Source organism: Gastrolobium bilobum, unplaced genomic scaffold, assembly GCF_033153095.1.
Source record: "Gastrolobium bilobum isolate Gb01-03AN ecotype WA unplaced genomic scaffold, APGP_CSIRO_Gbil_v1 utg1221, whole genome shotgun sequence".
Classification (NCBI taxonomy): Eukaryota; Viridiplantae; Streptophyta; class Magnoliopsida; order Fabales; family Fabaceae; genus Gastrolobium; species Gastrolobium bilobum.
The window spans coordinates 886,768-897,926 of NW_026897257.1; the positions used below are offsets into that span (position 1 = coordinate 886,768).

At 35.0% G+C, this 11,159-nt stretch overlaps 1 protein-coding gene across 2 annotated transcripts; it reads left to right on the forward strand.

Annotated features, from left to right (window-relative positions):
- Positions 1–1,884: 1,884 nt before the first annotated feature.
- LOC133305338 (putative inactive cadmium/zinc-transporting ATPase HMA3) lies at positions 1,885–10,133 on the forward strand. 2 transcript variants are annotated; one of them, XM_061505528.1, is made up of 9 exons: positions 1,885–2,372; positions 3,692–3,949; positions 5,729–5,826; positions 6,022–6,277; positions 6,406–6,543; positions 6,668–6,995; positions 7,445–7,653; positions 7,903–8,105; positions 8,406–10,133. In XM_061505528.1, exons 1-9 carry the CDS (start codon positions 2,168–2,170, stop codon positions 9,888–9,890), a joined length of 3,180 nt encoding a protein of 1,059 aa, XP_061361512.1. In that variant the 5' UTR covers positions 1,885–2,167; the 3' UTR covers positions 9,891–10,133. The 2 variants fall into 2 exon arrangements, with proteins under 2 accessions (XP_061361512.1, XP_061361511.1); XM_061505527.1 differs by having other exon boundaries at positions 7,445–7,647.
- The last annotated feature ends 1,026 nt before the right edge of the window (positions 10,134–11,159 follow it).

The window sequence follows — 11,159 nt, forward strand, 5'->3', positions numbered from 1 at the left end:
CATGCGAATGTTGTTTGAAATATTAAGAATCAATTATAATATTAAAAAGATTTTATTATAATTATAATATTAAGATTCTTGATATTACCCATTAAATGTTACATGATCCGATTAATTACTGATACACTTAATCTCAATCATTGATTTGATTTGATATATGATGAACTTACCAGATTATAAGTTATGGAATATATATATATATATATATATATATATATATATATATATATATATAAATGATCATCTCTCCCCCTTCTATTTTTTTATTATTCTTTCTTAAAAAAAAAATTATCGTATTCACAATCTCAAAACTCAAATTGGATCATAACTCAATGGAAAACAAAAGTTTTAGTTATTTTATTTTACTTATTGAGCGGTCTCCACCCCTTTCTTTTCTTGCCCCTAAAGTCATTCTCTCTGAGGGTGTAAATGGGCTGGGCTGAGCTTTGGCCTTTTTGGCTCAAGCCTACGTCAAAAAAAATTCAGTCTATCTGGCCTACTGGCCTATTAAAGACTTTATTCGTAGACCAAGTCCGGCCCATTTTTAAAAATAAGAAAGCCTGACATGGCCTACAAGCTTTGTAGGCCTCCCACTGTAGATACTAAGCAAAAAAAAATAATTGTATAGAGCAAAGAAAGTTCCATTCATGCATGCACTAGTACTTCTTATAAGAAAAAAATGACAAACAAGAAAGAGTCAACATAACACCCCAGCTCTAGAATGTATATCATAGAGGAATAGAGTCAAAGAAATGGAGAAAATAAGAAAAATACAATTACCGGAAGCTGAAATAAAGTCTACAAGAGAATGTCATTTATCTAAAAATCTTTAAACCACCATCAAGACAAGGGAAATAAGAGTATTATTGAAAGATCTTCATCATCAGTAACATCATAATCCAGCAAGGTACCCATTACTCCTTGGTATTAAGCTGCAACAACATGTAAAATTTGGAGACATTAGACAAGTTTTCCTTTCATAAAATAAAATAGCACAAAAAGTAAGAGATATTGGTATTTGGTACTTTGCGTCTTTGCCACATAAAATAAATATTATTTTATTATTTTATTTTAATAAATTAAATAGGTCAGCCTACAAGACTGTAGGCCGGGCTTGACAAAATTGGCCTATTTGTTAAAATTTTTTTTTATAAGCCTAAGCCTACTCTGCTTTTCTGAAAGGCCGGACCTGGGCTGGACCAGCCTGACCCATTTACACCCCTAATTCTCTCCATCAGAATACATATCAAAGTAAAGAAAGCTTAGAGAGAGAAACTATCCTAACACAATTGCTCATGACCGCTATTAATCCTTCATCATTGTTTTCGGGTATGTCTTTATCTCTTATTTGTACGTGAAAATCATGTATTCTTAAGACCTTTTATCATGTTCTTATTTTATAATTTATGAACATGATATATTATGCAAACATTAAAAAAAATGATGTTTTCTGTATTTTAATTTTTTTTTACACCCCATTCTGCTAAATATTACAAGAAAACGTGGATTCGCAGGTGGATTCCATTAGGACTTGTTGATTTCGCACTAACCTTGTCTCATCCGCATAAGGAAGACACAAAAAAGTATTCTTTTATATTGATTGAAGTTCGGCACGGGAATTCTTGCTTGATTTTTTAATATATATTTTTAATGTAAAATTAGTGTCCTTTCCAAATCATAGTGCATCCTTTATTCTTTCCCTTTTATACCCCACCGAGTTTGCCTACTTAAGATGGCAATCCTCCTGCACTGCTTCATACCATTACCACCACCAAGTTCTCTTTTATCTTTGTTTTCTCACAAGGTTGTCCTTTTCTCTGAATCTGAGCTGTTTCTGTTCCAACCTTGGACCATGTTCCAGTCACACATGAAACATGGTTCTACTTTTTTTTTTTTTTTTTTTTTTATGGTTTAATTTGATCAGTTACCAGCTTTTCTTGTTCTAAATTTCTGTGAACTGTCACTGGCCCTCCCTCTTCTGTCTTCATATTCCTTTTATAATAATATCTTTCCCTCTCATCTGCTCTATGATTATGCTTTTCTAATCAGTTTTCTAGGAAACCAAATTTACACACTTGTTTTCACAATTTGCTTATTAAATCCAAAAGGGTCTAATTGCTCTGTTCTGGGGTGTGTGAGGGTAGCAGGTGCTCTTTGAGAGGTACTCATGTCTTCACAGGAGAAGAGCAAAGCAGGGAAAAAGTTGCAGAAGAGCTACTTCGATGTGTTGGGTTTGTGTTGCTCTTCTGAGGTGCCCTTGATCGAGAACATCCTGAAACCTCTAGAAGGAATCAAAGAGGTTTCAGTCATCGTCCCATCAAGGACTGTCATTGTTGTTCATGATAGTCTTGTCATTTCGCAACTTCAAATTGGTAATTCTTCTCTCTTAATTACTTTATCCTGTTTTTAGTCATATCTTGTTTGTGACTCTGTGTTGGCCGGTGCCACAGTTTCGATGTCCTGGCGCGACCCTTGTGACACATATATATGACTCCTGAAAACTTGTGTCAGTTGTGTGCATCATGTGATAGAGAATCAAATCAAATGCTAGTGTTTTATTGTTATTGTTTGGACCACATTGATGCCACGCATCACCGAACATTTGTAATTGGTTATATCATATTGGCGTGGCAACATTTAGTGGGGTCAAAAGCTTAGTATATATGTGAAACTAGCTTTTGCTGACTGTCTTACGTGTTTTCTCTTTTTTTTCTTTTTTTCATTGAATAAGAGCATCTTTTCACGAAGTGTTCTTTTGCTTAAAAAACGTAACTTCGTTCTTGATGTCATATATGCATTACTGATGAAAAAGGAATACCCCTTCATCTTACTTTATCAACACTTGGACAAAGAAATAACGCTTGAACTGATGGATGAAAGTTTTTAGACTGAGGTGTAGCATTTCTTCAGTGCTATTTTCCTTTTGCTAAAAATAAGAAAATATAGGACTCAGGTATTATTAATCATAACTGGGTGGATAGGTGAAATAAATAAATAAATAAAGTTAGATATATATTTATTTCTTAATTGTGATAATGTTGGACTGAATCTTTATACTTCAGAGTACCAAAGATAATGAAATTAAATAGGTGAATATTCTCATTCTTTTACTCTGTATGTATCATAAGGATGACATTAAATAGGTGTAATACAACCCCTAGCTCAGTTGGAAGCTGAGCTCCCAAGGGATTGCTTGGTGCAGGGATCAAACCCTGTCTCAAGCAGTTTCTTGGAAAATCTTTGGGGGCCAGAGGATAAGCCAAAAAATCTTCGGTTGGGGGATTAGTCTCGTCCTTTCTCCGGTTGCGAAGCGTAGTGCACCCACTGTTACAATGAGGGGCTAGCCCAAACGGGCCGTACCCCGAGTGCAATGTACCAAAAAAATAAATAAATAGTGTAATACATAGTGAAATTTTAGAATAAGATACATTTAATATTTACTATAACTATTAAGCATAATTATAAAAAAAAACGACTTTGGGACCTGACACGTTGATCTTGTGATCTTTTCTGCCCCCTTACACATTTTTTTTGGCAGCAAATGTATTTTTCGGTCTTTGTTATGCTCACTTTATTACATTATCCTATAGCATTTACGCACTAGGAATAAAGTTAGGCAATTTTATCTTTATGCTTTTGATAAGCTTTAGCTTTTTATACAAAAGATTTGATTTTTCTTGTGTCGTGACAGTTAAGGCTCTCAATCAAGCAAGACTAGAAGCGAATATCAGGGTGCTCGGTGACGCAAAGCACCAAAAAAGATGGCCAAGCCCATACTCAGTTGCTTCTGGTGTGTTACTTTTGCTTTCGTTTCTGACGTTTGCGTACCATCCTTTGAAATATGTGGCTCTCGGAGCAGTCGCTGCCGGCGTCTTTCCGATTATCTTAAAAGTTATCGTCTCCATTCGGAACCTTAGACTTGACATAAACATTCTCATGATCGTAGCAGGTAATCAATTGCATTTTCCAATGCTTTTTTTTGTGCATATAAAATATGGCAACTAGTTCTATTTATCAATAAAAAAGTAATTTCTATAATTATAAAATTACTACTTGTTAAAAAAATTCATCCTTTCCTGTGCCTTTTACTAGGGGACAGAGGGTCTTATTTTCGTTTTTAGCATTTAAAATGAGCACATCTAATAAGAAAATTGTGAATGGGTATAATTTATTTGACAGTTTCAAATTGTATATATATTAATTTGGACTGCTGCGCAATTCTCAATCGAATGATTTTCTTGAAATTCAAATAAAAGCTTCGAATGTGGATGAATTGGGAAAAACTAATTTTTTTTTTTTTTTTTTTTTTAATTTCAAGAAAATCATTCGACATATATATGGGCTTTTGGTTGAGAGGCTGGATAACTATACGACATTTGGATCATATATATTTCCTTTCCACATCTCATCCCCACTTTCATGTACATGCACCTCACACAGGGCGTGTTGTCTCACAACATTGTATAATAGGACAAAATGGTTAGCATGATTTTCACCTTCCCCTGTAAATATCCCTCTCTTCCGTTGAGAAGTCACCTTCGACACACTATATATTATGCTGGATTTTAGTCACATATAAACATCATGCCATTCACTTCCCCTGATTCTCAACATGTGGTGACTCCACTGAGTTCTATTTGATATCATTATCCCACTTATTCATTGTTACATCAACTTACTCTATACCCGTAAGTCCCAAATCACTCAAACAATTCAATATATATTCACCAAAACAATGACTCTGGTGGTGGCTTACAAAAATTTGTCTTGCATAAAATATTTATTTCTCTCTCTTTATTTACCTGTTTTGTAAAAAGCTTATTTAAAAGAATTTAAATCTTTACCTGTTTAGGACATGAATAATTCTATATACATTTTTCACGTAACCTTGAAAGAGATAAACGTTAAAACTGACACTGCACCAAATTTGTCCTATGCAAATTGTGTGTTTATATCTCTTCGCAATACTTGACGTGTGAGAAAGAGGATCCAGATCCATACGTACACTTATCCGTGCCATAAAGGAAATAACAAATAAATATTGTCGTATGCTCATAAAACTGGCATCCCAATTCCCACCCAAATTTTGAAGTTTGATGTATATAGGCCCTTAGCAGTAGTTCACGGTAGAAGAATTTTTTTTTCATGAGTGAGGTTTATTTCCTTTTTTGGTTGTCTCCTTTTCATTATTGTTGGGTAAAAGTAGCAAATTTATATTATATGCGGCAATGTGAAAGCGATAAACATGACCTCCAAACCACTACCAATCTATCAAACATGTGAAGAAACTGACATAAAAAAAAAAGATGTAGGCTAACGTCATTTTGTGATGTTTGTGGAATGAAAGTGAAGACCAGACGGGAAGGAATACAATTACATACATTCTTAAAGTAGCGTAGTTGATTACTCAATTAAGTAATTAACAGTTTAGATGTGTTAAATGTATTTTTTTTAGAGATGAGTGTATATTATTTTGTCAATATATAATTTAAATAACCTTGTTAAAATATTATTTTGAATACTTATAATAAGTACTGTTTATTTAACATTTTCTTTAAATTATATCTTTTCTGCTTAAAATGTAGAGCTTAAGAAAAAAAAAGGGATTTCCTTTTAATAACTACATAATTAACTTATAGTCATTACAAAATATTATTATAACATACACATTTCTAATGAGCTGTACCACTGAATGTATTTTTTTTTTTTTTTTTTTTAAATTTGACAGTTATTGGGACAATTGTTATGAATGATTATTTGGAAGCGGGCACCATTGTTTTCCTCTTCTCAATTGCAGAATGGCTAGAGTCAAGGGCGAGCCACAAGGTATTTATATATATATATTTCTTTTTGCACTGGCTCAAGTATTATTCTTGAATCAATCAAAATATTAGTGGACTCAGATTGTATTGCAAAGCCTTAATCAAATGAAGTGGATCCTGCTTTTGTGATACACGGAGGAGAGAGCTTTTGTAAATCAGTATTGTAAAACTTCTAAACTTGGGAATTCTATGGATTCAGGCAAATGCAGTAATGTCATCGTTGATGAACATATCCCCTCAAAAAGCAGTGATGGCTGAAACAGGAGAGGTTGTGGATGTTGATGAGGTGAAAGTAAACACCATCCTAGCAGTTAAAGCAGGGGAGGTGATACCCATTGATGGAATTGTTTTAGATGGAAACTGTGAAGTTGACGAGAAAACATTGACTGGGGAATCATTCCCAGTAGCCAAACTAAAAGATTCTACTGTATGGGCTGGCACCATCAATTTAAATGGTAAATTCTTAATCTCCATTATATGTGTCATTGCTACAAGAGAAAATATAAAAAAAGGAAAAAGTTGATATTTTTTCCCCCTATACCAATTTGCTGAACGTCAATGTGTTTCCTTGATTTGTTAAAAGGTTATATTAGTGTGAAAACTACTGCACTATCTGAAGATTGTGTGGTGGCTAAAATGGCAAAGCTTGTGGAAGAAGCTCAAAATAGCAAAACCAGCACTCAAAGATTGATTGACAAGTTTGCCAAGTTTTATACCCCAGGTTAGTCAATATATCCAATATTTGATTTAATCAACTCTTGAACCTGCAATCCGGACTTAGGGTAATATTTTCTTGCTTTGGACTCAATTTCATTGACCTTATTTTTTGGTGGTAATGTTTTCAGCTGTTGTAGTCATATCAGCTCTTGTGGCGGGGATTCCAATTCTGTTAAAAGTACATAACGAGGAACAATGGCTTCACTTTGCACTGGTTGTTTTAGTAAGTGCATGTCCATGTGCACTTATCCTTTCAACGCCAATTGCAACTTTTTGTGCTTATACTACAGCAGCTACATCAGGTCTTCTCATCAAAGGGGGTGATAATCTTGAAACACTTGCAAAAATTAAGGTCATGGCTTTTGACAAAACGGGTACTATAACAAAGGGTGAATTTGTGGTGACAAATTTTCAATCTCTTTCAGATGACATTGACTTGAACACATTGCTTTACTGGTGAGGATAGCCTTCGTTTCCCTCTTACATTCACTATCTCTGTCCAACTTTCTTTGAAATATGAATTCATATTAAACATGAAAAAATAAATAAAAGAAAACACATCAGTGAATAGTGATAGATTTTCTTCTTGTATAGAAGCAGATATAATCTTGTTAGTATATTTCTTAAGCTTATTTTGAATATAGATTATATAAGATAGTTGGGTTCTGAGATAAAAAAGGGGTGAACCGGAGCAGTGGTAAAATTGTTCCTTTATGACTGAAAGGTCATGGATTCGAATCCAGGAGACAGTCTCTTTGCATAGCCTCTTTACAATTATGCAAAGGTAAGACTACGTACAAGGATTTCTTTCACCCCACAATCGCTAGTTGAGTTTAACTGAGAGTGAATTTTTTTTTTTTAGTTGGGTTCTGAGATAAATGAGTTTAACAAATTTAACTTTTCAGGGTGTCAAGTGTTGAGAGCAAGGCAAGCCATCCATTGGCAGCAACAATTGTTGATTATGGGAGGTCTCTCTCCATTGAACCAAAGCCAGAAAAGGTGACGGAATTTGAAAATTTTCCCGGAGAAGGAATATGTGGAAAAATTGACGGGAGAGTTCTTTACATTGGAAATAAAAAAATTGCTACAAGAGCTGGGTCTGAAACAGGTGAATGTCTTTCCCATATTTACGGTGACATTGCAGTTTAAGGCCAATAATTGAAATTGAAGTGTAAACTGGTAGTAATAGAATCCTGCTTATTGAAAGATATTTTCTATTACTCATTTCAATATCCCTTGTAGCAATGTAGCTAATGACCACTGAGTCTTGTGCTGTCTAGAGGTTAATACCTTGAAATGTTTTTTTTTTTTTCTGTTTTCTGGAACGGAGTGAAGTGTTCATTGTGATGGTCTTGTTTTGTAGTTCCGACCTTTCAAGGTGAAAGTCAAAGAGGAAAGACCATTGGTTACATATACTCCGGAGCAACACCAGTTGGACTTTTCTCTCTATCAGATGCTTGTCGATCAGGGGTTCAGGAGGCAATAGAACAGCTGAAGTTATTGGGAATCAAAACCGCTATGCTAACTGGGGATAGTCAATCAGCTGCAATGCAAGCACAGGAGCAGGTGTGTGATTTTATATGTTTAAACCTTCATGAATATAATATGGATACATTCTCACAAGCTGTCACCAAGAGTGTGATTTTGATTAGTATCAGATTCATATTTTCAAACCTAGTGAACTTATATGTTGTCACAGATAAATTGAATTTATATTTATTGTTTTAAGATGTCACTAGGCTGTTTATTTATCTATATGTATATATATGAATATGCTCTAGTGTTAGAATTTACTTCCAATGTACAAGTTGGAGTCATAGAATAACCTTAGATAAATACTAATGGCGAAAGTGATGTCATCTACAGCTAGGGCATGCTCTCGAGTTAGTCCATGCAGAACTTTTGCCAGAGGACAAAGTAAAAATCATCTCGGAATTTAAAAAGGAAGGTCCAACAGCCATGATTGGAGATGGTGTAAATGACGCGCCTGCATTAGCTACAGCTGATATCGGAATATCAATGGGGATTTCAGGTTCTGCACTGGCAAGTGAGACAGGCAATGTAATTCTTATGTCAAATGACATTAGGAAAATACCTGAAGCCATCAAGCTTGCAAGAAAATCTAGGAGGAAAGTCATAGAAAATATTATTTTTTCAGTCATTACTAAGGCTTCGATTCTTGGTTTGGCCATTGCTGGTCATCCACTTGTTTGGGCAGCTGTTCTTGCTGATGTTGGAACATGTCTAGTGGTCATCTTAAACAGCATGTTACTTCTTCAAAGAGGACACAAGCATGGTGGAAAATGTTGTAGATCTTCCACTAAACTACATATCCACAAGAAGGGATGTGATGGAACTAATGATAGTTCCTCTCATCATCATCATCATCATCAACATCATAGCCATAAGCATTGTTGCTCAGACAAGTCACAAAAGATGTCTCAGCCTCAGAAGTGTGCCTCCCAGACATGTTCCTCAAAGTTCCCGCCCTGTCCTTCTAATTCAAGTTTAGGTGGAAGTGTTAACCATCGTAATATCATGGAGAGTCATGATCAATGTAAGGGAAGTGAATTTCATGAAGCAGATCACTGTCATCATGGAAGATGTGACAAGAGTCAAGACGGATCCCAGAAGCATGATGCTGAAAATGAGGGTTGTTTAGATTCACACTATTTGATTCTAAATGCAGAACATAATGGTGCAGTTGCAATCAACAGAAAAGATAATTGTTTGGGGCACAAGGACCATGGGACAAAACACTGCCACAACCAAAATATTGACATGGTTTCTCATGATAGTGCTTCACTTACTTCTCCTTGCCATCTCAATATTTCTTGTCAAAAAGAAAGCCAACAATTTACTAATAAGCATTGCCACTTGATCCATGGTTGTGAAAAGCTGAAAGATCATGAATCCAAAAAAACGTTAGGATCCAATCATGACACTCAGCATAAAAAATCTGGTTGTCATTCTGATTCTAAGAAGTGTGAGACAGGTGAAATATCCATTGACATCGTCAATGAGCATGTTGAATCAGCCTTAATGCATGGTTGTCTAAGTTCTGAAGAGAAAGAAAATGGTTCCTGTTGTAAAGGCTGCTCAGACACATGCGAGAAATTGCCTGTTTTGTGTGCCTGTGAGAGTTCAAATGAGAAAGAAGTCAGTGCATGTTGCGGAAATGAGTGCTCTTCAAAAGATTCTAAGGAATCCCCTATAGTAAATGCTTGTATTAGTTTGGACAAGAGAGAAGTTGGTGGATGTTGCAAGAGCTACATGAAGGAATGTTGTGCCAAGCATGGGCACTCAGGGGCTGGTTTAGTGGGAGGTTTATCAGAAATTATTACAGAATAGGTACTAATGTCCTCATGTTGTTCTTGCAAATTTATATTTAGCAGATTTTCGTTCTATTGTATGACAAGAGTCCAACCCTGTAATTAAATATTGAAAGTGCCTATACAAGCAACATCTTGTTTCTACTCTTGTTTATAGTTTTTATAGTTAGTTGATGTGAACACATCATGGTCTTTGCGACCTCCATTTTACCAAGCAAGACTGCTTGGAGCTTGTCAAGGTAGACAAATACATTGACCAACACTGTGGCATGAGTTGAAGGTAGTTTTGTAGGTAAACCTTGCTCTGGTAAGGCATTTGGCCTTTTTATTTTGGGGTTTATAAATTTAGGGCTTTGAGCTCATCAAGGAGAAGGAGAGTCGCTCCTTTTGGCAGTTGCTTGGATAGAAGTTAAGGGCTTCTTTCTTAAATATATATGTTGCCTATACTACTCATTGATGTTAAACATACGAAGTAGCCAGTTCTCTAATTTCTATCAATTCCATCTCAATTGTGGTTTTCTCCTTTTCGCGTTTTGTTATGATATGTTGGTAAGGTAACTGAATATTTGATAGATTCAATCTACATAATGAATTCATGAGTTAGCTGTTTTTTTTTTTTTTATTATCATTAAAAAGTAAGTTGTTATGCGTGGTTAGGGGAGGTCATGGCCAGAAGAACACCATTAATGGATTAAGCGATAGTTTACCCCATAAAACTAGCTTTACGTCACATTTTAATAATAATAAAAAAACTTAAGGCATTAAGTTCATGACTTGTTTTATTTATATCGTACTTACTTATTTCATTTCTAACTAATTTATGACTTCACTATTCATATTTAAATTCTTAACATTTTCCTCTTCAATTGTGAGTTTCAAGTCCAAAATTTGCTCCCCTTCAAAGCCCAACAATATGTAAACAATGTGTGACTTCACTACTTACTTATGCTTGAATTTTCATCATTTTTGTCCCTTCAAAAGGAATATTAACCAACCCAAACTGCACTAACTACCGAATCCTTAAATACTCACCTCAACCAAACTATTCGGCTAGCCGGCACGCATGGCCAACGGGAGCTAATTTGAAGTTCCACATTAGTTAGACATAGACCAAATGAGAACTATTTAAGTGCAAAAGACTCATGGACATACAATTTTAAGATTTTAGGTTAAGATATGGTGTTAGTCCCATATCGTGATTGCAAAAAGTTTTGGGCTCCCTCCGTCACCATTCTCAACACAATTGTGCGGGAGAACATCATCAACAAATTAAGCAACAATCCATCAT